The 24,666-nt window shown below is 55.0% G+C and overlaps 8 protein-coding genes across 8 annotated transcripts; 4 read left to right on the forward strand and 4 right to left on the reverse strand.

The window, feature by feature from the left end:
- Positions 1–2,511: 2,511 nt before the first annotated feature.
- MAA_01017 (phosphotransferase) lies at positions 2,512–3,983 on the forward strand (the record flags this gene model as incomplete). Its single annotated transcript, XM_007819015.1, has 2 exons — positions 2,512–2,885; positions 2,933–3,983. 2 exons carry the CDS (start codon positions 2,512–2,514, stop codon positions 3,981–3,983), a joined length of 1,425 nt encoding a protein of 474 aa, XP_007817206.1.
- A 3,136-nt stretch (positions 3,984–7,119) lies between these two features.
- On the forward strand, positions 7,120–7,719 carry MAA_01018 (uncharacterized protein; the record flags this gene model as incomplete). Its single annotated transcript, XM_007819016.1, has 2 exons — positions 7,120–7,155; positions 7,225–7,719. The coding sequence occupies 2 exons, from the start codon at positions 7,120–7,122 to the stop codon at positions 7,717–7,719; spliced, it is 531 nt and encodes a 176-aa protein (XP_007817207.1).
- A 335-nt stretch (positions 7,720–8,054) lies between these two features.
- On the reverse strand, positions 8,055–9,913 carry MAA_01019 (Major facilitator superfamily domain protein; the record flags this gene model as incomplete). The annotated part of the gene is made up of 2 exons (XM_007819017.1): positions 8,055–8,324; positions 8,414–9,913. The coding sequence occupies 2 exons, from the start codon at positions 9,911–9,913 to the stop codon at positions 8,055–8,057; spliced, it is 1,770 nt and encodes a 589-aa protein (XP_007817208.1).
- A 656-nt stretch (positions 9,914–10,569) lies between these two features.
- MAA_01020 (Globin, subset) lies at positions 10,570–11,829 on the reverse strand (the record flags this gene model as incomplete). Its single annotated transcript, XM_007819018.1, has 1 exon — positions 10,570–11,829. The coding sequence occupies one exon, from the start codon at positions 11,827–11,829 to the stop codon at positions 10,570–10,572; it is 1,260 nt and encodes a 419-aa protein (XP_007817209.1).
- Positions 11,830–15,634: 3,805 nt separating this feature from the next.
- On the forward strand, positions 15,635–17,296 carry MAA_01021 (amino acid permease; the record flags this gene model as incomplete). The annotated part of the gene is made up of 1 exon (XM_007819019.1): positions 15,635–17,296. The coding sequence occupies one exon, from the start codon at positions 15,635–15,637 to the stop codon at positions 17,294–17,296; it is 1,662 nt and encodes a 553-aa protein (XP_007817210.1).
- Positions 17,297–17,893: 597 nt separating this feature from the next.
- MAA_01022 (methylcitrate synthase precursor) lies at positions 17,894–19,373 on the reverse strand (the record flags this gene model as incomplete). Its single annotated transcript, XM_007819020.1, has 2 exons — positions 17,894–18,389; positions 18,445–19,373. The coding sequence occupies 2 exons, from the start codon at positions 19,371–19,373 to the stop codon at positions 17,894–17,896; spliced, it is 1,425 nt and encodes a 474-aa protein (XP_007817211.1).
- Positions 19,374–20,397: 1,024 nt separating this feature from the next.
- On the forward strand, positions 20,398–22,254 carry MAA_01023 (mitochondrial 2-methylisocitrate lyase; the record flags this gene model as incomplete). The annotated part of the gene is made up of 2 exons (XM_007819021.1): positions 20,398–20,809; positions 20,861–22,254. 2 exons carry the CDS (start codon positions 20,398–20,400, stop codon positions 22,252–22,254), a joined length of 1,806 nt encoding a protein of 601 aa, XP_007817212.1.
- Positions 22,255–22,555: 301 nt separating this feature from the next.
- On the reverse strand, positions 22,556–23,536 carry MAA_01024 (uncharacterized protein; the record flags this gene model as incomplete). Its single annotated transcript, XM_007819022.1, has 2 exons — positions 22,556–23,420; positions 23,490–23,536. The coding sequence occupies 2 exons, from the start codon at positions 23,534–23,536 to the stop codon at positions 22,556–22,558; spliced, it is 912 nt and encodes a 303-aa protein (XP_007817213.1).
- Positions 23,537–24,666: the final 1,130 nt, after the last annotated feature.

The following is a 24,666-nucleotide window of genomic DNA, read 5'->3' on the forward strand; positions in this document are numbered from 1 at the left end:
GCCACCAGCCAACACTTTCCAGCATCGCTCGGCTCTGGCTTACATGTGAATGTGACTCCCACAAATGCGTCACAGGCCAATCTGCTCTTGGCCGCCTCGTATTTGTTCTTGTTCATGCGGCCCGTTGCCTGTTGCTCTGCTCTGCTTATCATTACTGTGTTTTTTTTTTGCCAGCTCCGGACTCCAGCCCAGAAACGATCGATTTGGAGCCGATACTGGCACACCCCAAAGGCTCCGTCCTTGTACGTTGCTAGTTCCAATAACGTCTTGCCGTCGGCCGCGTGAGCACAAGACCTTGGCAGTTCACAAGTTCTGCTGCGGATCCCCCGAGCATGTCCCAGTGTCCAAAGTTCTGTTTTTTTTTCTTGGTTCATCCATCCGCTTCGAGGGCTGGGTTCTTGACGGACGGGGAGCAAGCGCAAGGAGCAGAAATATAACCCTGGGATCCGGTGCTGTCACCCTTCGTTATGGGTTTTGCTCTACTGGTTGTAGACGCAAATAAATACACGGAGAACTTTTCGACGAATGACGCCTTGACGCCTTGACCAGAAGACCATATTCAGGCTCTAGGTCTCTTGGCTCAATTTCTACCTCATATTCAAGTTACGGACTTCTCTATAAACTGCATGTGACTCATGAAAAGCTTCGCTTCCTTGAGGCCATGCAGCCCATTCCTCGTTGAAGAACGGAGTATCCTGTACCAGGAGTGTATCCTTTGTTCCCAGACATCTCGTATTTCCTTCTCACTGTCCAACAAGACCACCATCAAGTGAACCTCACGTTGCAGTGCAGCGATCTGCACACCCGTGTCTCAAGGCCCCTCGTCCATCGCCTACTATGGAGTATACACGAAGCATCTTGAATCTCAGAACCAGACAAAGAATTAGGCGCTTGGCCCACCAAAGAATAGCCTTGCGGGCTCGAGACAAATGGGAGAGTTGGTTGGGCAGCATCAATACTTTGGTGGTACGGAGTACATGCATCAAAATGCCTTTGACATGATTTACTAGTTGTTGTAGATTTTGTGTTTAAGGTTTCCCTAACACTCTGTCCAGGTTTGCCCCAGTTTGGCCTCTTCCTACCGACAACGAAAACTCGTATGGCTCAGATCCACCCCCGGCCATCCAACCAGTCGACTGAACATGACGATCGAAGTAACGTCTTTTGTCCAATGATGTCATCTTTAAATTTAAAACTTGCTATTCAGACTCCATAGACTCGCGAATGGATCACTTCTTGGCATTGGATTCATCTTCCTCTAACCCAGATATGTGCGCTGGCCCATTTCATGTCTGTGCCGAAAGGAGACGTACGAATTGTGTATTGTCCGCTGACCAAGTGTGCGTATCGAATTGCTTCTGGTAGAAGTGAGAACGGGTATATGAATTATAGTCTTCTTCGTAGCTATACTCTTCTAATGTCAAAACCACGCTTAAACTCATGGTTTGGCCGGGCAATGTTCACACTGGTCATGACTGTCAGGGAAAACTCCCATTACTAGCAGATCCAATGGGCTCATTATGCATCAGGTTCAAGTTCACGAACGAAACTCCTCGTTGCTACCCATCTCCATTAGGATTATATAAACATGTCCAAGTCTGCTTGTTTTTATTATAAAATCTCACGCTCTCGTGAGACTTACCCTAGACCGTGGAAGGGCCTTTTTTTTATACACAGGATCTTGACTGGTTCGAGCATGCTATTGTAGTTCCTGAGACTGTAGACTCGTGGATTTTTGTGTTTCATTTGTTAAAAAGGCACGTTCAAATTCGGTGGTTTCACTGCATTGATATTTATGCTAAAAAACCGAAGAAAAAAAAACACCCCAACTTATTTTAGTATTTTGAGGTTCAACTTCGTACAAACCGAGCAACAGCTAATGCGTAGGGCACACTTCTCGCAATTTGGATAATCCCGGACTAGCAAATTGAATACTCGGCCGTGTCAAGGTTGCTCATACTTCAGTAAGTTGACATCTTGCTACGGGGCTTAGGTGGGTGGCAATACCTGTACCTAAGTACGGAGCACAGTACTTAAGTAAAGTCAAGTACCTACTTAGGTAGGTAATAACGTGCCCACCCTCACTCGTGCCACCTAACGCCACAATTCCCGGGCCGCCGTGGAGGGGGTTGACAAATACCCAAAGTACCAACCTCCAAGTACTTAAGTAGGGAGGTACTTTATGTTTGAACGACTCTGCCAATTTACCTTGTAACACTTCATCTTCCTCGGACTGTACTGTTGTGCCCAAAAAAAACGTTCAGCGTCTCGTCAACTTGTTGTCGGGAGCACGGACCACTCTGGCCACATTGTGGCTGGGATCAATCCGACTGTAAAGCTGATCACGTGGTGGTCCTGCTCCAACCCTCAGGCCTATTGTTATCCGAGTAGCTACCCCTTGGCCTTGAGACACGAGAATCAAGTCAATGAAACAACAACTGAGTACAGCAACAATGCTAGTTCCAATTTCATATCAGTTATGCTGTATACTCTTATCCATCAAGTACGAATATGCAGGACGCTAGTAGTTCTCTTTCGTCCAAGTTATTTGGCCAGCTATGTCGCGCTCGGCCGGAGATTAGTACGCCAGAGACTGAAACTGACGGAACTGATGATCAAGCATTCCCCATCGTTACCGAGGACCAACTCAGTCAAGCAAAGAGAAATTTTATCGACTCGCTAGACTCTGATGCAGTCTGCGCTCTGGCATCAAGATACAACAATGGCCAGACGTGCAGAGTTGTGAAGAAGGATAACGGCAGTTTCAATGTTTGTTTCTTTGTCGAGTTTGACCAGGATGAATCCCAGTGGATGGTCAGGGTTCCGATTGAGCCTGCTTTCGACGATCCCTGGGACAAGCTGTTGAGCGAGATAACCACTTTGCAGTAAGTGCTCTTTAACCTCCGATTTGAGTTGCTACTAATAGATGCAGATTTCTCGAGCGCAAAACTCTGATCCCTGTTCCTCATATTCGTGCGTACGGCCGTGATGCTAAATTGGCCGAATCCAGCTCTGGACCGCAGATGTATCTCATTGCAGACTTCATACCAGGCGAACCATTGGATAAGAAACTTTTATTTCAAGCCGACGACGAAGCCCGACGAAAATTTTACGCTCAGCTCATTGACATCTTAGCTGGGCTCAGAAAACTCGAGTTTACATCGATAGGGTCCCTGATGCCGGATCCTAATCACAGCACGCATCCTATTTTGGGTCCTGTCATGTCCATGTCTGCTACCACGCTCCGACTGCCCGCTCTGCCGACCCTCGAGACGGCCAAGGAGTACATGGAATATCAATTCGGTCTCGTGTCAAGCTTTTATGTGCAGCCAGTTGCCGACCATGCAACCGAGGACATTCAAGCGGAAGTCTTCGCACTAGACGGAATGAAGCGTATCTTCGATGAGCTTATCGATTCTGAGTTGAACGCAGGGCCTTTTGTACTGAGTCACTTGGACCTACGGAGTCGCAACATCATCGTGGACCAGGATTTGCAAATTCGTGGCATAATCGACTGGGAGTTTGCCGCTACGGTTCCACTGCAAGTCTTTACCCCGCCGTCGTGGATTACCGGTCACGATTCAATCTCAACGAACAAGCAGATACATGCTGAGTTTCGGAGTGTTTTAGATGACAAGAGCGAAACTAATAGGCTTTGCAAACAACTCAGAAAAGAATGGTATGGCCTGGGTCCTTACCAAACAGATGTGGCATTTTGCGTTGCTCATGTTCTACGCTGTCCGACTGACGCCACCGACATTTTTTGTGATTTTTTTGCTCAGAAACGTTCCGACAAGCCTCTGGATGATGTAATAGCCGAATTCTTTGACAGAAACCAGGCTCTCGCATCTGAAGTGCAACGCCGGACGGAACAGTGTGAGCGCTATACCCAGTACTTGAAGAAGCACGGCCTATATGAGACCGAGGAGGACAGATTGCTAGCGCAGTCAAAGGCCCTAAAAGAGAAATGGGGCTGGTCATAAGACTGCTACTACTCTGTATTCGGTGTTCAAGTGCATTCCAGTCTATGCATCGAGTAGCTTGCTCACTGCTCTCTCTCTTTCTTCTGCAGGTCCGGTATTTCTACACACCCCCGATGCTCTCTTCTTTTCTCGCTTGTTTACGTGACAAGCCTCCAATTCTTCCTCGGCAGACTTCGGCTGGGTCTTGCTTCTTTTTCTTCTATTTCTTGCACTAGATGTACTCCCTGCCATCTGACTTGGATTTGCATGTCCAATACTGCTGATGTAGTCGAGAATGTCTTCCAATTCCTGCTGATCTAATGCCAAGGCCGCCATTATTAGGCTGATTCTCTCCTTGAACTTGCCACGTTTGGAGGGTTTACGTCCATGTTGAGGGCAGTCGCGGCACACGCCACATAAGGGCAACTATACTAGGGTAGGTTTATTAGCGCCTTATCTGGCGGGCTCGGCACCCTAAAAATATACTATCTTAACAGTGAAATTTTAAGCTTGTATTAATATTTTGTTTTATACGAAGTATTATAGTAATAAGAAATCATTTTCCAAGTATATGTTATTGTTATTATTAAGATATTATTAGTACGGCTATCATGAGATAGCTTTTGCTAGCGTACCGCGATAAATCATGCCCACAATAACAGCACGGTGCTAAGCCGAGAGCCGTGCCCAAAAACCAACTTTGGTCAAAAAGATGGACATTTTTTTTGGGCACGACAGTAGAATTGTCCGCAGATAAGATGCTAAGCTGGACTACAAGACGCGTGCGCCTCCGAGACAATAGATCTCAGGACACCTCTAACCGGCAAGCCGTCAAGTAGAAACCTGTTCCTCCAACACGCTGTACCACCTGCCTATACGAGCAATCTCGCAACCAGCACTTGATATCTGATGGTGCTTCAGGGCGTGCGCGCGCGACTATTACCCGCGCGGTGAAACGAGGAGCGGAAACCCACGCAATAAAAGCAACGCGCAACACCAACACGAGACCAGACTGGAAAGCAGCCTCGCGAGCTGATCAATATCTGCGCGATGGCTGCAGCAACATGCAAGCCTTACCCGGACAAGGTCGGTACGGGGGATTACTGCGTGGCCCCAGCGTCCAACGGGGCACAATGTTTCTCGAAGCTCCTTTGTCGCATCCCCCGACGCCAAGGGAGTCCCACTGTCGAGGCCGGAGGATGTCCACGTTTTGCTGCCCAGAAACAAACATGCGAGGTAAAAAAAGGCCACGCGAGCAAGTTCCGCCCAGCCGGGCCCATGCAGTCCCTTTGCGGACCAGCCACACAATCTGAGATGAGACGTTATCCCCGAGCCGTCGAGGCAGTGCTCAAGAGTTCGGCCGAAAGGCTCAAGTCTACGTTGCCATCATCAAGGGCTGCCCCCTGAGTTGCGGGATCCGCGAAGGGGCGGCGGGTTGTGTGGCATGTGCCTAGCTCGTTTTCCGTGGCCGAGCACTGTCAGCAACAAACGTCTCGGCCAAGGGTAAGCGCGATTGAGCATGGGTTACCAGGCTGGAATAAGCGCATCATGCAGCTGCCGGGAAGTTGGCACGTTCTGCCAACGGCTTCGCCACGGGGTCAGACTGGGAGAGCCGACAAGATGACATGGTGGAGCAAAAACTGCGGGACCAGGGCATCTCGAAATCGCGATAAGCCGACCGCTGGGATGAACTTGACGGAAGGACCGAATGGATGAAGAGATGCATACATAGCTTGCGTGGCCCTCTTCCAGCCAAAGGGGGGGCCAAAACGGATGAAGATGATGCTGCGAGCAAAAAAGGGCCACCAGACGGCCCAAAAACGAACTCTTGCATGCTCGGCTGCGTGCCACCGCCCGCTGCCAAACAGCCACCCCCGTCCTGAGCAGCCTTTGGAATTGGACACTTAGGCGCCGGGCGCTTAACTGCGCGGCAGGGATGGAGATCCTTTCGCGCCAAAGCATTCAGCCCTCGACTCGGCATACCCATGTCTGGCGCTTACCTAGGAGCTGAGTGGTGGCCTCCAGCGAGCGGCGCAACATGTTTTGGGAGCTTGGCTCCATGAGGCGTCATCTTTTAACCTTTCCTTGCTTGCTTTCTTGCAGAATCATCGACTTTGGGGACTTCCAAAGCCCTTGTCGGAACAGCCCAGCGCCGTGAGGTATTGGGCGGATGAGGTCCGGCATGGGAATCAAATGCGGCTGACAGTGTTTGTTGGCGGTGGCGGCCGGCCGGGCAAATGCTCCCATATCGAAGGACGATCAGTGTGCCTTGAGGATGGCGCGGATGCTCAGGCCCCCGAACAACGGGCACGCCTGGCCAACCCAAGCAGAACAGAGCCACGTTCCCCCATTATGCAGGGATCATCGAGTATAAGGGCTTGAAGAAAACTTCCAGACCGGCGGGCAGCTCGGGAGCGCCCGATCAACCTCTCTCCTCTGGGAAGCCCAGAGAGAATAAGGGGCTTCTGGAATACAACACCTTGACGTGGACAAGGAAAAGGGCTGAGCCCAGTTTCACTCTTGCGGGTTTTCCTTCTGACCACGGGGCAAGGCACATCAAACACCATCTAGGCAAACCGTCTTGGCGAAACCCCATTCTGCCTCTTTGAAAGCTGCCAAGGCGTTCAGGATTCCCCCTTTTGCTCATGTCAGTTGTACTTCCACCGCCCCCCTACTCTCTTCGGTTGGTGTTGTACGGATCCCGAACGTCACGAGGCATTCTGTCGAGACTGCGCGGGCAACGGGGGCCAAAAGTAAAGGGCTGCGTCATGTTCTGTACGTCTTTTCCTTGGCCGATATACAGAAAGGATCAGTCTCATACCATCGCGGCGGATGCAATTCGTGCCTCTTGAAAACTCTGCCATCACATCTCATTCGTCTACGCCCCCTTGTCTGAGGCAAGCAAGGCCCGAGTCTTCTGCTGCAAAGTCCCATTCCACCAGGCTGAACGACGTACAAAGACAACCATCTATCCCAAATGACTGAGGATGGGCCGTCGACCAGGAATCCCATAAATGCCGCGCACCGGCTCCTGTCCAGAAACAAGTCTTCAACAAGACCGCCATCAACAGGACGCCAGACAAACAGAGTGAGAAAACCGACGCCCAACAGGACAAGTCTACGGTTGACCTTGCCAGACGTGCCCGACTTCCCCATCATGGCCCCTAAGAAAGCCACCAGCACGAGCTGGACGGTATGTCACCCTCCCAGGAGTGTTCTTCTCCCTCTTCCCACCTTCAAACACATCTGACAAGCCCGCAAGCCCCCGCAGCCGTCGGTGTCGCAGCTCATCGAAACGCTCAACACGCACCGCGTCAACACGCTCACGGAACTCGTGCGCATCGAACGCATAGCCGGCAGCTGCGCGGATCCCAACGACGCCGCGGCCTTCCAGCAGCCCATGACCCGGGCGTGGATTCACTACGTCACGTCGCACCAGCTCGCCAGCGAGCTCCTCGGCCTGACGCCCAACTACCCCATGACGGGGGACGTGGTGCGCGACGCCTACAGCCGCGTGCGCGAGGACCCCGCCAGCAACCGCAGCTGGAACCTGGCCTGGCTGTGCCTGACCAAGATGAAGGACGACGGGCTCCTGGCCGCCTACGCGGCGCTCGAGGCCATCAAGCCCGCCATGTGGGGGAGCAAGATGCCCTCTGCGGCGGATGTCGCCCAGCTGGCGAACTGCTTCGAGGCGGAGTGGACGGCTGCCGTGGACATGTTGCTGAGGCACTGGGAGAGGTCGCCCACTTGGTATTGAGGGGCCTTGAGGGGCCTTGAGGACCTCTTTTCTTTTTGTCTTGGGATTTTGAGTATAGACGGTGGGCATTGGCTGAAGCGAAATATGGTGTTTGCAGACGTGGATGAACAAAAGCAAGGAGAAAAGAAAAACACATGGCGTTGAAACTTGGTGTATTAAGACTTGGAGGACCGCCCTTCATTTGTGTGAATGAGAGTCCTTTCCTCTTACGTAGCTTTGACGGAACAATACAACAGTACGTTTTTTTGTATTTGATGCCTCGTGGGGCTCAGATATGTACTAGTCATGCCGCGTAGCTCGCAACGGTGCAGAGAGTCGGACACTGGCTCTACCCCCTAAGCTGTCTCGACCTCGTCGTCGTCGTCTGACCAGTCTTCGCTCTCGAGTCCTTCCCCCCGAATAAACATGGAGACGCCCCAGCCCACCAATGCCAGACCACCAAACAAGCTCCATGCGAGAGCCTCCCCCTTGGGTCGAATGTTGACCGAGAGGGTGAAGAGACCGCCCGACACAAATGGGCCGAAACTGCGCCCCAGAGCGGACAATGTCTGAGCAACACCGTTTAGTGTGCCTAGGCTGGCGTGCGACGGCGCAGAATTGGTAATCTGATTGCTGGTTAGAACTAGGAGAGGGCTCAAAAGGGGGGTGGTCATCAGGGGAGGTTGGACCCCGACGATGCAGTAGTGAAACTTACAAGCAGCATTACGCTCGACAGTCCACCGACGGCGCAAATATTCTTCAAGATCAGGACCATGGCCAGCTCGGCGAACAGCCACAGTCGGCCGCTGCCGATATTCAACGGCGGATCGTCGTCGAGGTAGCCCACCCAGGGCATCAGAATCATGCTGACGCCGAGCCCGAGCAGGGCGTATCGGTACGAGCCCAAGTTCCCAATCTTGGACTTGATGGACTGGAAGAGAAAGGCCTGAAACGCAATGGTGGCAAGACCAGCTGCGCTGAGACTGAAGCCAATCTTTTTGGGGCTCAGGTCACGGCCGGCGGGCGCGGGGGCGGATGCAAAGATGGGATACAGGCTGTTGAAGCTGATGTTGGAGAGCTGGAAAACGAGATACGTGGCAAGGAGGATGATGGTTGTCCGGTTGAGCAAGTCTTTCCAGACAGGCCTGCCACTGACACCACCGTCCTTGACATCATCTCCATCGTCGTCGGCATCGTCTTGGTCGACAGAGGATGATGTTGACGAGCTAGACGACAGGAGCGGCTGCTGCGAGGCCGAAGCCTCTGCCAAGCGCGAGCTCCAAGACGCCCTGCGGTCCCCAGGTTTGTCGGAACCGTCGACCCACGCGACAAGACGGCTGATCCAGGCCGGTCTCCAAGGGCTCTTGCCCGACTCGTCGAGCGTCTCCTCGAACCAGATTCCAACCACGACCACGCTCGCAGCCAGCATCGCTGCGCCGAGAACGTTGGGCCCGAGATATGGGTACTCGGACCCCATCTTGTTGACCAGAAGACCCCCGAGCGCGGGGCCGGTGATGCTGCCCAGCGAGTAGATGACGGGCAGGTAGGTAAAGGCCCTGCTCTGGTTCGACCGGTCGGTGACTTCGCCCAGGACCGTCGGGACACAGGCCGCGTTGCCGTTGAGCATGCCCATCAGCGCGTGTATCACCACCATCTGCCAGTACTCCTTGCAAAAGCCAAACACGCAGAAGCAGCCCATGAGGGAAAAGGTGCCCGCCACCAGCACCGGCTTGCGGCCCACGATGTCCGAGGCGTACCCCCACAGGAAGTTGGTAGACAGCTGAGCGAGGGCAAAGGCGCTCGCCAGCAGGCCTACGTACAGGCCGTTCTCGCCGCTGGGCACGCCGGGCATGGAAGCCACCATCTCTGGCAGATAGGGCCCGATGGAGTTGAGGGCCGTCTGCTCGGACAGGGACAGGAACGCCAGCAGCAGCAGCTGCCGCACGGGCAGGGGCGTCTCGTCGTCCTCGCCGCTGGCGGACGACTCTGTAGACTCGGAAACGGCATCCTGGCTGGGGACGGGTGGAGGGCCCAGCGGCGTCTTTGGCGGCTGCACCGGGAAGGTCTGGTATTTATGCGTCGACGACTGCCGGCGGAACGAGCCCAAGGTGGGAATGGGAGCGCCGGCGTGGAACGAGCCAGAGGAGGCCGTTCGGCCGGAGACGTGGTGCTTCGGGTGGATGACCAGTTGGGGCCGGCTGGGATCTCTGGTCATGATGGGCGCGCGGAGGTGCGGACTGGTGGTTTCGCACCATGCGGGTGAGGTTGAGAGTGAGACGCGCGATGCTTCTTGGCTGGGACGGGGAACGGGGGAGCGGGTGACTGGTGAAACGAATGACGCGCAGCTGCAGATCGCGTCGGCATGCCGCGATGAGGAGTCGATTATGCAGTCAGTGGCATGGTAGCGCCTGGCGGTTTTTGACTTTCACAGCCGAGGGGGAGACGATGCTGCGCTCGACGATAGAGCCGGGAGGTCAATACATAGGGCAAAGGGCTAAATGGGAAAAAAGGAAAAACATCTGCTGAGCCGTGGAGTCGGCCATGACACTGTCTGTAGGTTTGGATGATGGCGGGTGATTATTGGACGACGTCACCAGTCGTGGCGGGAATGGGACGCGAGGGGGACGCTAGACCAGATTGGGCGAGGGAGGATTTCTTGCTGTTGTCGAAGTCATCATAAAACTTTGTTCGACCAATATTGTATAGGGCGATTGAAGAAGAAATGAATGAAACCCTGTTGCATACCTACATACAAAATGCGCCAATCTTGTATAAAAAAAATAAAAACCAGTGCAACATGGTATATTCTACAATCTACATCTATGATGATACAAGACATGCTAAAACGCTCAACAATGCACACTTTTGCCGTTAGACATCTCCCGTCCTGAAGACCTCGAGATGCACCTTGTCCACATGGACCCCCTTGCTCGTCAACTCGTCCCTCATCTTGATCATCCACTCCTCCGGACCGCAGAGGTAGTACTCTGCCGTCTTGTCGTCCAAGTACAGGGCGCCCTCCTCGGCAAGCTTGTCAATGTCCATTGAGCCAGCAAAGTCGTAGTGCCTGCCCTCCTCGTCCACGTCCTTGACGTTCTTGACGAACAGGGCGGACCGGACGTTGCGAGCGGAAGCGGCCAGGTCGCGGATATGCTTGCCAAAGCAGACCGAGTCGGCGTGACGAGCGGCATGCGCCCAGGTGACGGGCCTCGTAGCGTGGGACGACTTCATAATCGAGTCGAGGATGGACACGAGCGGCGTGGCACCGACGCCGGCCGACAACAGAACAACGGGGGCGGCGGGCGGCACGGCGGCGTCGTCAAAGAAGAACTCGCCGCGCGGCGGGCTGACGTTGACGACGTCGCCGACCTGGTACCGGTCGTGCAGGCGGTTGCAGACGATGCCCGAGACCCTGCCCTCGGCGAGGTCCTCGGTCGTGTAGGGCTCGATGGCCTCCTTCTTGACCGACACGCGGTACTGGCTCATGTTCTCCTCGGGCGCGACGCTCAGGCTGAACTGGCGGTTCTGCAGGAGCCCGTCCAGCTCGGGCAGGGGGATCTGCAGCGAGAGGTACTGGCCCGGGCGGAAGGCCGGCAGGGGCTTGCCGTCGACGGGCTCCAGGTAGACGCTGATGATGTTGTCCGTCTCGGCCTCCTTGGCGGCAATCTTGAAGGGGCGCCAGCCCTGCCACGCGCCCGCGTCGCTGTAGAGCTGCTTCTCCCGCTGGATGAAGATGTCGGCGAGCTGGCCGTAGGCGGCGATCCAGGCCTCGGCAATCTCGGGCGTCAGCGCGTTGCCGAGAACCTCTGCAAAGGCGCCGACCAGGTACTTGCCCACAATCGGGTACTGGTCGGGCTTGATGAAGAGCGAGGCGTGCTTCTGGGCGATGCGCTCGACGGCGCCGCTCAGCTTGGGCAGGTCATCAATATAGGAGGCGTAGGCAAAGACGGCGTTGGCCAGTGCGGCGGACTGGGCGCCGCTCTGCTGGTTCTTGAGAGAAAAGTAGTTTTTTAGCTCTGGGTGGGCGCTGAGCATGTTCTTGTAAAAGGTGGTGGTGATGGTTTTGCCATACTGCTTGACCACGGGCGCCGTCGACTTGACTGTGGCGATCTGCTGGGCGGTAAGGGCCATTCTGACAAGCGTGGGGCGCATATAAAATGTTGTCACGTTGTTTTGTTGTAGAAGTATACGATTTTCTTTATGGGAGAGGGCAAGGGGGGCTTTAGTAAAAGTGAGGATGTGATTGGTTTGCCGGGTGGTTTGCTTTGGCTGGCTTCATGCAGGACACGATCTTGTACACGAGTGCAGCAGGCAAACGAACGGCTTTATACAACATGAAATGGAATCACATTTCCCAAGCAACGGAGATCCGGAGATGCAAGATTTACGGCTGATTCAACTCAGGTCCCAAAACACGCGGGCAAAAAAAAAAAAGACCATAGAAACGAGTAGTCACAACAGCCATGTGGCATTGTTCGTATGCACCATCTCTCGCCGCAGGTCAACGGCCCCGGGTCGGGTCACGGCTGCATCGACAAAGTGGGCTGATGTCGATTTTTATCAACCGTGCGGAAACCTAAACGGAAACCCAGGTCGGCGACACAGGGAAGAAGTCGGAACGTGGCACCGAGTCAGCAAACGCGGCCAATAGAGGAACTCGCAAAGCAAAAAGTGGACAGAGGATCCAATTGCTGCCAAGCTGCGCCCCGGCGGAGACTAAACTTGTTTTGTAACATCGATTGATGCTTAATGGCCATGATTGCGCCGAGTGTTGCATCAATTGATGTTGCGCATTGAGGGTTAGAGTGTCTTGTCAATGTTCTGCAGCAATGTCCTGCGCCCAAGCCACTGCCGGTTGTGCCTGAGCCATCTCGAGTATTAGGCGCTCGAGTTTGCGGCTGCAAGCCATGCTCAGGAGTGACGGCGTCACACCACTTCGCGGCTTGATCAGTCGGTGGCGCTTCCTTTATGGAGGGGCGACAGCTGGAGATGCAAAATCCGGCCGTCGCGGATACCGGGCGGTTTATTTCTAGAAGCCTCGCTCCGTTAGCCCGGGCTCCATGTGAGCGTGTGGATACATGCTGATGTTCCTGGTCCTGGTCGCATTCCGTGTACGCGAGTTTGAGGTCATGCTACTGGTCCGCCGAGTGCTTCAAAAAGTCGAGTACTTTGGTCTGATGACTTTCTTGGTGAGGCCGCTCAGAGTCACAGACAATATCACGCCTCCATGGACGGATACTGGTGGTCCTTTCTCAGAATCACGACTGTCATCAACATGTTTCATTCATGCATTTTGACAAGAGCTTGTTTCATAGTATTAATGCCTCTGTGCCGGCGGGTCGGATTAAATAAATTAAAGTTGACAATTAGCCCTTATGAAGGTGATTATTTTAGATTCATTGACTCGGTGTTGGTGTAAAAACAGGTGTGCTGTTGGTCAAATTTACTTCTATTAATTGGGTGCTGCGTGTTTAGTTGCCCGTTTCAAGCCGCGTCATTTTGGTTGCATCCATCGTCTTTTGCTTGCAGGAAAATATCTCACGTGACCACAATTGCCCCTCTTGGCCCGGGATTTGGTGCCAACATTGCAACATGAAACTTCTCTCCCATGTCCTTTTCCAAATCGCCATCATAGTCTACCGAGTGCACATGTACTAATTACCTGCATGCACATGCTTGCTTTGTCGATGCCATATCGCCACGCGCGCAGAAACCGATCCGTCTCCACTACGCCTTTGTAGTCATGTACGGATCTAGCTGACTCAATATTCTCACATCTCCACCGCCAACATTCACATCTCCGGCCACCGCTACTATTCCGTCATCACCATCTCCGAGCATGACGTTGCCTCGAAATTACCCCCCATCAAGGGACTTCTTCCTGCTACGGCCAGCAATGCACACACGAACCTGTCGTGCAATGTGGATAGAAAAAATTTGATCACCACCTCCATTGGGCTAGGCCTACACCGACAATCCCAAAGGCCACTGGCAGACAACCATCGCCAACCAAGCGCATAATGCATCAAGACAGCGCAAGTCTGGTGTATTTCAGAGCCTTAGAGGTGACTGGTGCGAACGGACCTCCTTGAGCGAAATAACAACCACAAGATTACGGACTCGAGTCTTGGAAGAGTGCCATCTATCATGCCAGAGGGTGTGAAACTAGATGTCCTGTTCACTCTCAGGCATAGTCGCCCTGTCTCTTGTCATGATACTTTTGCTCCATGTGTAATTTGTTCTGACTGGGGGCGCTCTTCGAGAAGCAGGAGCTGGACATCACCAAGAACCCGACAATATACTTGCGACTAGCTAGATGCGCCCTATGAACCCCGGCATATTCTACCGACGCAAAGCCAAGACTTGCCGGCCCGGCTGGACTATTTCGATCTCGGCTAGATTCAAGACCGATTGATCTATCCCGGCGGAAATTAAGCGTAGGGATGCCTGGTTCCCGCTGCTACAAGTCACACGCAAAGAGTGGGCTACATTTCATCATGTCATGGCGGCGCAAATGCAGGAATATCGACTTGTCGGGCCCATTTGAAGGTTGAGACGAGTCATCGTCCATAGCTCAACCAACTGCCCCCTCTTTGAGCAATGAAAAGCTGCATGCAAGTTGTGCCAAACCAGCAGAATCGTGGCCGCGGTCTCGGTAGAGCAAATCATGCATCATGAACGAGGGCATCGGGATGACCATATTAATAGAGGTGCTAGGCTTGGGTACCATGGACATCAATAACCGGTTCAAGCATGGTTGAATTGAACGGCAGAAACAAAATCATCGTAGGCATCCGGGGCTCCTTGGCAATCCCTATCAAATCACGATGCAATAAATGGTGGCAGACAGCAGCCATCCCTCCCAACAGCCGGTAGTAACGCCCCTTCTGCACCTGCATACGTACAGTGATTCTAGCTGCTTTGAACGTATGACTGAAGACGTGGCAGGGAGTGGTCGAGTCTGACAAGACACTCGTCCGTGGAGCTGCCCCCAGTATGTCCACGCAAAGCCAGAACTCGATGTGAATTTGTCAACAAAGTGCAATGTAGCAACCTAGTCAGCGTGCTTTTGTGCAGTTGGCGGTTTACTTATGGGGTTTTATAGCCAGAATTCCGTAACTTTTTTTATGCCGTCGGGGCCTGCATCTGCCAACCGCCTCCCGACACAACCTACTGCAGCCTGTACCTGGTAGCTGGGCATGCTGCCGAGAGAGGCTGGCTGGCAGTAAAGATGAAGGTCCGAAGAGGTTCAGAAACTCATGTCTCTCGACTTCATGTCATGTATATGCTTTGCACGCCCACATGTTTCTTCGAACCGGGGCTACTTGACCATCGACATAGCCTTGCCAAGTCTCAATCAATGCAGGGCTTCAGATACTTGGCCGACCATCAAGCAGGCACTACAAGTTACGAATGGGACCTTTTTCAAGATCCTTCGTGGCTTGAGAATGAATCGTGGGCTCATTGCCTACCATCGCAAACAACCCCCGGAACCAGCCAGCTCTCATCTACTTGTCCGCAGACACATACAAAATCAGGAAGAGCCATACCTTTTGCACGTATACACAGCCGGTTGGGTACACACGACAGCGCAAAGGGTGACGGTAATCTTGAACGACTTCATGGCGAAGCACAACGCACACCGAGGCGTTGTTTTCGGTGACACCACGCGCGGGGGAGGAGGAGGAGGAGGTAATAGCAGAATGGACGTAAGCAAATACCTTTCTTTTTTAACCGTGCATTAGCTCTTCGTGGGGAGTACCACGTACAGTTGGACCAGACGCATGTTCCCGAGCTCGCAGGTCACCGGTGCGGGGGAAGAACTCATGACCACGACCTTCAGACAGCCAGATATGCAAGATCAATGTCTCGTCCACCAGCCATGTAAACCCGTGCGCTTTTCAGTCTCGCCATTGCTCTATTCAAGAGTTCCATCATGGCGCTTCCCGTCGAGGAGGCCGCACCACAAGCCGACGCCATCCAACCAACGTCCTCGATACCAGGCTACTCAGAGACCGTGGCCGAGGCCAAACCCGACGTCGAGCAACAACACATTGGCACGCTCGACCGCCGCCTCAAGTCCCGCCATGTGCAGTTCCTCGCGCTCTCGGGCGCCATCGGCACCGGCCTCTTCGTCGGCAGCGGCCAGGTGCTGTCGCTCGCGGGCCCCCTGTCGGCATTCCTCTGCTACGCCGTGACGGGCTTCAACCTGTACTGCGTCATCAACAGCCTCGGCGAGATGGCCGCCTGGCTGCCCGTCCCCGGCGCCGTGCCCGTATTTGCCGCGCGCTACGTCGATCCCGCGCTCGGCTTCACCCTCGGCTGGAACTACTGGTACCAGTTTGCCATCGGGGTGCCCATCGAGGCGACCGTCTGCGGCGTCGTCGTCGACTACTGGCCCAACGCGTTGCCCAAGGCCGCCCTCGTGACCGCCTTCTCCGCGACCATGGTGCTCGTCAACTGCCTGCCGGTGCGCGTCTACGGCGAGGCCGAGTTCGCCTTTGGCGCCGTCAAGCTCGTCACCATTGTCGGCCTCATCGTGCTCATGTTCGCCATCACCGTGGGCGGCTCGCCCGCCGGCGGCGCCATCGGCTTCCGGTACTGGCGCGACCCGGGCCCCATGAAGACGTACCTCGCCGACGGGGCGACGGGCCGCTTCCTCGCCTTCGCCAAGGTCTTTATCCAGGCGACCTTTTCCTACGGCGGGAGCGAGATGGTCGTGGTGGCGTCGGGCGAGACGGAGGACCCGCGCCGCAACATCCCCCGGGCCATCCGCCGCGTCTTCTGGCGCATCGCCGTCTTCTACGTGCTGTCCGTCCTGCTCGTCGGCCTGTGCGTCTCGTCCGCGGACCCGGGCCTCCTCGACGCCATCGGCCGCTCGGCCCCGGGGGCCGCCCAGTCCCCCTTTGTGATTGCCATCCAAAACGCCGGCATCGGGACGCTCCCGTCCGTCATCAACGCCGTCATCCTGACGTCGGCGTGGTCCGCCGGCAACTCCTTCTTCTACGCCGCGACGCGCGTGCTCTACGCCGCCGCCCTGGACGGCAAGGCGCCCTCGGCCCTGAGGTGGGAGCGCTTCGGCGTCCCCTACGGCTGCGTCGCCGCCACCGCCGCCCTCAGCTGCCTCGTCTATCTCAACGTCAACAACCGCTCCGCAGAGGTCTTCTTCTGGATCAGCAACCTCAGCGCCGTGAGCACCCTCATTGTCTGGGCGAGCGTGTGCTGCACCTACCTCCGCTTCTACTACGGCCTGCGCCGCCAGGGCGTCTCGCGGGACACCCTGCCGTACAAGTCGCCGCTGCAGCCGTTCCTCGCCTACTTTTCGGTCGTGTTTTGCCTCGTCGTCGCGCTGTTCAATGGCTTTGACGCGTTTTTCCCAGGCAACCTTTCCGCAAAGACGCTTGTGCCGCCGTACGTCGACATTCCCATCTTCGCGGCGCTGTTTTTGGGCTACAAGTTTGTCGTGGGCACGCGGTTTGTCAGCCTGGCCGAGATGGATCTGTGGTCGGGCAAGGCCGAGATTGACCGATTGGAGGGGACTTGGAAGGTTGTCGAGCCGCGGAATTGGCTGGAGAGGATATGGTTCTGGCTTGCTTAAGCGCACGCCACTCTGTATTGAGGACCGAGGTGCTTCGGAGAGGCTGTGGTTCTTCCGTGGTGCTGTACCAGATGGGGATGAAGAACCCGAGAAACAAAACACGAGTACAAAAGAGAATCCACGACCTTTCATTGGGATACACTACATAGTCACGAGCCCCCACGTTCGTCTCACCAAGAGCTCTGCCGCCTATATGCCGTGGCGTATAGTTCTCGGATCTGTCGGGAATACGGACGTGGTTAAGCTTGAAAGGTTGCCTGGTGTTTCCCGAATACAGTTCGCAGTGGCTGTTGACCTTTGAAACTTTGCCACATGCAATTTTCATAACGAAACTCAAGCGACTTGTCAGATTATTGTTATTTATTTCTATCCATGCTGCTCAAATCCATCCAACATCCGCAGTTATCAGCAAATACAACCCCATCTCTAGCCATTTTCTATCAAAACAGGAGCCTTGAAGCTGTTGGGTATACTCTACTTATACACCCTATATGAACTCTACTTTTTATGGCGTTTTATATTGCTATTAATTTACGTAACATGCTGTTTTGTTCATGATAACTCCAATCTGACTTTCACTTTTTCGCACTGCAATTTTTATTGACCCTCAACCTGCTTCAAGAGGCCCTCGAGGTTAATGCTCTTGGGACGCTCAATGGGCAGACCAAGAGCACGGTCCCAGATCAACTGGGCCAGAGGTCCAAGACCACGAGACACACCAAAGGTGGCGGTGTAGTACAGAGTCTCGTGGAAGCCGTAGTGGTGGAACAGGACACCGGAGCTGCTGTCAACGTTGGGGTAGGGGTTCTTGGTCTTGCCGTGCTTCTTGAGGACCTCGGGCGCGATGCGGCTGTTCTTCTCAACCAGCTGGAAGACGGGGTCCTCGGCAATATCGGGGCGGGCGGCGGCATAGTCCATCAAAGCCTCGAATCGGGGATCAGGCTTGCGGAGGACGGCGTGGCCATAACCGGGGACCACACGGCCAGAGTTGAGGGTGGACCACAGGTAGTCGTGGACATCCTGCTCGGTATAGCCGGCAGGGATGGCTTCCTTCATCTGTAGAATCCATCGGAGAACCTCCTGGGCGGCCAAGCTGCAAATTGTCAGAATCAAAAGCCAACGACAAGTGCTCAGAGAGACAAACTCACCCGTGAAGAGGACCGGCCAGACCCTGGAGACCGGCACTGTAAGAAAGGAATGGGTCGCTAAGAGCGCTACCAACAAGGTGAGTGGCGTGGGCAGAGACGTTGCCACCCTCGTGGTCACCGTGCAAGGCTAGATAGAGACGGAGGAGATCCTGGAAGTTCTCGTTCGCCTTGCCTCCCTTGCCGAGCATAGCGGCAAAGTTGTAAGACCAATCCTGCTCAAGATCGACCTCGGCAGGAAGAGCACCACCTCCACGGTAGGCATTCTGGTAGATCTTGGCGGCAATCGTGGGCAACTTGGCCAGGAGCGAAACGCAGTCGTCAAAAGTAGGCTCCCAGTAGTCGGCCTTGTTCATGCCAGCCTCGTATGCCTTGGCAAACTTGGATTCGTAGTTAAGGGCAGACACGGCCATGGCGAACTGGGTCATGGGGTGAAGGTCCTTGGGAAAGTTGTCGAGCATCTTGGAGACGAACTCGGGGATCTGGGCCTTCTCGGCCAGCTCGCGAGAGAAGACGCGAATCTGGTTGGTGGAGGGGACCTGGCCGGTGAGGAGGAGCCAGAACATGGCTTCGGGGAGCATCTCAGTGCCAGTCTTGCCCTTGGGAAGGATCTTCTGGCAGTCTTTGATGGTCTTTCCGTGGAAGCGGATACCCTCGTTGGCATCGAGGACGGAACCCTCCCAGACCATGGCTTTTAGGCCACGCATACCGCCGAGGGTGTTTTCGACCTTGACCTCGCCAATGGTCTTGCTCCCGTGAGCCTTGACCTTCTTGAGAAGCTCACGCTTAGCTGGAATGACCTCCTTGAGGGTGGCCTTGAGGTCGGGCTCGGCAGTGGCATAGCCGCGAGCGCCGATAAGAGCAGCTCGGGTCAGAGGCTGGTTCATACAAGTCAGCAAATGGCGCGTCGTGGCATTGGTGTATTGCGGCATTGCGACATTGCGGCATTGAATAAACGCAATTGTGGGTTGATTAGTTGCTAGTGGTCTTGCTCATCATACCTTCAGGGAGCCAAAAGCCCGAGTGGAATTCCTCAGGTTCAGAGCCATGGTTGTCGATGTTGGGCTATATGATCGCGGAGCTGGCGGGATCTGGATCGTGGGGTAGATCTGTAAATAGGTCAATTGGCCTGTTCCCCGCAAGGGGCAGCAGTCAATGGGCAAAGTGCTTACAATGTAATGAGGGCGCTTCGGTCTCTTTTGAGCTTACCGGAGCTACAAGAGTGAAGGGAGAAGATGTAGGTCTGGCAGAAAAAAGTCGGCCGTGCAACGTGAGGGAGGCTGACCAAAAAGTTATGCCGAGACACCTGGTGGTGACCGCATACCGGGCGCATATGCAGCCGTATCGCTCCTTCCCCGCCAACCACGAGCCAGACCACCGGCGAGCATCTCGAGACAGCCGAGGAAAGCCGCGGGCGCCCGGTCCAACGGTTCGTTGCCGGGCCGTGATTGGCCAATCAGGTACCGGGTTATCTTTTTTGCCCTGTGATTTTGGGTAAGCTTTGGGGAAGGCGCCCCAACTGGCTGCCCAACTGGCCAGTGGGTTCGCATCATGGCAACCACGGCGTGGGTTTGGCGGTTTGCTCTTGCCTGGATTTGAGTTTGAGCCGGCAAGCCGGTGCCACACATTTGATTCCAGTCCACATGCATGCAGGCTGGCGAGGCGTGACCAGCAGTGCCACTCTCTGCCACAGCTCTTGAGCCGTATCAGGCGTGATAGCCGGCCGGACTGAGCTCGGCTTTGCGTGCACCACCATTCGGTTTCGCCCGCATTCCGAGCCATTCCAACCAGACCCTTTATTACAAACCTATCATCAACTGCTTATTCTGCATTTGAGTGTCAGTGCAAGCGACAGTGTATCGCCATTTTGCTCGGAGATTTGCTTAAAGGTAGCTGGTACTCCAACCTCCAACCTGCGAGCCACTCCTTTGACGTCCCTTGGCCATCATCGTCACTATGATGCGAAACGTTGCAACCAGAGCCTCCAGGCGAGTCTTGCCCACCATCAGGCCCCAAACGGCCCAGTACCGCTCGACAGCTATTCGTGCCATCTCTACAACCGCCGTCATGTCTGCCCCGGTTGGCAATCCCTTTTCGCACGCAATTCCCGCTGCCGACTCGTTCCAGCTGCTGCCCGAATCGCAAAAGACTGGAGAGGCCGAGGATGCCTTGTACGAGGCCCAGATCAAGGAAGTTGAGGCGTGGTGGTCTTCTCCCCGGTATTCTGGCATCAAGCGACCTTATAGCGCTGCCGACGTCGTCACCAAACGAGGCTCTCAGAAGATCTCATACCCCAGCTCTGTCATGGCCGCCAAGCTGTTCAATCTGATCCAAGAGCGCCAGGCCAAGGGCGAGCCTGTTCATACAAGTAAGTCTTGGCAAATGCGTCAATTGAACCTGCAAACTGACAAACGCATAGTGGGTGCTATTGATCCCATCCAAATGACACAGCAAGCTGCTCACCAGGAAGTCTTGTACATTTCTGGCTGGGCTTGCTCGTCCCTGCTCACCACGACCAACGAAGTGTCTCCCGACTTTGGCGATTATCCCTACAACACAGTTCCCAACCAAGTTCAGCGTCTGGCCAAAGCCCAGAGCATGCATGACCGCAAGCAGTGGGATGCTCGTCGCAAGATGACTTCCGAGGAGCGTGCCAAGACTCCGTACATTGACTACCTCCGGCCCATCATTGCCGATGGTGACACTGGCCATGGTGGTCTGTCTGCTGTCTTGAAGCTTGCCAAGCTATTTGCCGAGAATGGTGCCGCTGCTGTGCACTTTGAGGATCAACTCCACGGCGGCAAGAAGTGTGGCCATCTTGCTGGCAAAGTCATCGTCCCCATTGGCGAGCACATCAACCGACTCAATGCTGCCCGATTCCAATGGGACGTTATGGGCTGTGAGAATTTGGTGATTGCCCGAACCGACTCCGAGTCCGGCAAGCTGCTTTCTTCCGCTATTGACGTCCGCGACCACGAGTTCATCCTGGGCGTCGCCGACCCATCCATTGAGCCACTTGCTGAGACGATCCAGTCCATGGAGGCCAAGGGAGCTTCTGGCTCCCAGATCGACATCTTCGAGGCCAAGTGGGTCAAGGACACCAAGCTCGTCACCTTTGACGAGGCTGCTGTTGCCCACATGCAAAAGGAGGACGTCAGCCAGGAAAAGATTCACGAGTACCTCAATGCGACTGCCAAGGACCGTGACATGGGCATCACGCGCCGTCGTGCTCTGGCTTCTCACTACTCCAAGACCCCGGTCTACTTCAATTGGGACGTTCCGCGAACCCGCGAAGGGTTCTACCACTTCCGGGCCGGCATGGAGGCTGCGACCAAGCGCGCGCTGGCCTTTGCTCCTTATTCTGACCTTCTTTGGGTCGAGACTGGCGACCCCAATGTCGAGGTTGCTGCCAAGCTCGGCCGCGCCGTGAGGCAACAGTACCCCAACAAGGGTCTTGTATATAACCTGTCCCCGTCATTCAACTGGATGGCCCACGGCTTCACCCCCGAGACCCTCAAGTCCTTCATCTGGGACATTGCCAAGGAGGGCTTTGTTCTTCAGCTGGTTTCCCTGGCCGGACTGCACTCCACGGCAACCATTTCGTGCGAATTGGCGCGCAACTTCAAGACTGACGGTATGAAGGCATATGTCGAGCTGGTTCAGCGGCGCGAGAAGGACCTTGGATGTGACGTATTGACGCACCAGAAGTGGAGTGGAGCCAGCTACATTGATGGCATGTTGGGGGCTATTCAGAGCGGCAGCTCGAGCAGCAGGAGTATGGGCGAAGGCAACACTGAGGGTCAGTTCAACTAGACTCAAGTTGGTCGAGGCAAATAAATACGATGAGACATGGGGCAAGCATGGTTCGGAGTTTGTATTTTGGGTTGAATATACACCTTTTTTTGTAGAGCAAATACATGGGCTGAAGCGAATTTCATCATGCTTCAAACTACGAAGTCCATCAGAAGTGATCTGCCACAGGCAAAGGCGCATTGATTATTAAGTATATAATTTTTTTCTTTCATAAGTCCATTATCACAACCCCAGCAGCATCTTTCCATGTCTCTACTCAACCCCTCTGTACCCCTCTTCGCATTGACTTCCACTTACTCCCCTACTCCAACGAGTTCTTGGAAGCATTGTTCTGGGGGGCGGCAGCAGCGGGCCCCTCCGGGGTAACATAGGCCTTGGTCATGCCGCCGTCAACGACAAAGTCGTGGCCATTCACAAAGCTGGCCTCGTCACTGGCCAGGAACACGACGGCATGGGCCTGCTCGACGGCCTCGCCGAAGCGGCCCGTGGGGAAGTGCACCTCGCGGCGGTGACGCTTGGCCTGGTCGTCGCCCAGCCAGTCCTGCAGCAGCGGGGTGTTGAGCGGCGCGGGGCACAGGCTGTTGAACCTGAAGCCCTCGCGGGCGTGGACCATGGCCAGCTCGCGCGTCAGGGCCAGCACGGCGCCCTTGGAGGCCGTGTAGGCGAGCTGGGGCGTGGCGGCGCCGACGATGGCGACGACCGAGGCCGTGTTGATGATGCTGCCCTTGGTCTTTTTGTGGCGGCGCAGCGAGAGCACAGCGTGCTTGCAGCCGAACCACACGCCCTTGACGTTGATGTTTTGCGTGAGGTCCCAGATCTCCTCGGGGGTGTTGACGGCGTCGTCGTCCTTGGCGTGCATGATGCCGGCGTTGTTGAAGATGATGTCGAGGCCGCCCCAGGGGTCGACGGATTCGACGAGGGCTTGGACGTCGGCTTCTTTGGAGACGTCACATTTCTGTAATGAATTGCTTTTAGTCTTCTGTCCCTTTCTGGTTGTTGGTGACTGGGGACTGGACATGGTGCGTACCTTTGTTTCAACCTTGGCAGAGGGAACGAGCTGCTTGACCTTGGCCAGGGCCTTTTCCAGAGCGGGCTCAGAAATGTCGGCCATGAGCACATTGGCGCCTTCTTTGGCGAAGAGGATGGTGGTTTCGAGGCCGATGCCACTGCAGGGTGCCAAGTCAGTAACGTGGGCTGATGCGAGCGTGGAAGGGGTAAGAGGAAGCTATTCGCACCCAGCGGCACCGGTAACGACGGCGTTTTTACCAGCAAGACGACCCATTGTGATGTTTGTGAGGATGGAAAGAAGGTTGGTTTTACAGTGTGTCCGAAATGTCACAAGAGGAAGAAGGGAGGACAAGAATGAAATAAGGCAGAGGGGTTCTTGGGTGTTGGCGGGGTCGGCGAGCTCTGCCAGCTTTTTGGTGTCACGTTGAATGGCGGGGTTGATAAGGACCAGACGTGGACCTTAATAAGAAGTTTGATCAACTACAACTACATGTCTTGGCTGGAGCGCGCGGGGCCAAGGGCCCGGCTTGCTGGCTTTACTATTTCCTGATGGCCGAGACACGCGGCACGCGTGATGGGTTTGAGAGGTGAGGCACTGGGCCGCGGCGACGGTGTTGCGTGTGGACATTTACGGCCAAGGCGATGACGGACTGCGGTGTACGGAGGAGGTGAGCTCTGGTGTCGCGTTCCGACAGCGGCCAGTCCTAGTGAACGCTGCGTGACAGCTCGTCGGTAGTACCAGTGTAGCACCCGGCATCGTGATTGGCTCGTCCGAGTTGTCATTGTGGCTTCTCGGTCCGCGCACCGAACCGCGCTCTGCGGCCGGCGGTCTTGTACCTGCTCTCTCATGGTCCGAAATCGCCATAGGCATCCGCGAGTTACAGTGGTAGTATCATCATCGTATTTGCCGCGGACTCCGCGTACTGCGCCTATCTTTCGCGGACCTGCATGTATTCTAGAAGCTTGGAGCGATGGCACACCGCGGATCTGTAACCGTCCCTGGCAGCGCAGGTACCTGGCGTTGATGCGCGGGCCGCATCATATGGCATTGCGTGGCAGCCGCGGGCTCTGGGGGCTTGAAAACTGGAATGCCTCATTTCTCGAGTATTCAACTACGTGCAATGTGTATTTTGCGAATTCTATTTTGTATGTGAAGGGAGCGATACGTTAGCCGCGCTGGATGTACTTGACATCATGTACGGTAAGGCAGGGCGCAAGCTATCACAGTCGCTGGCCGCGCCGCAGCTCCGCGGAAACAAACCCAAGTGAAAGAAATTGCACGGCAATTCGAAGCGCGCTGAGTTACCACTGTCAAAAATACCGCTTCGTCGCTTGCATGAACGCCCGCACCGGCAGCTCATGTCGAAGAGTTTGCATGTACAATCTCCAAGTTCAACCCCACGA

Source organism: Metarhizium robertsii, assembly GCF_000187425.2.
Source record: "Metarhizium robertsii ARSEF 23 chromosome Unknown MAA_Scf_8, whole genome shotgun sequence".
Classification (NCBI taxonomy): Eukaryota; Fungi; Ascomycota; class Sordariomycetes; order Hypocreales; family Clavicipitaceae; genus Metarhizium; species Metarhizium robertsii.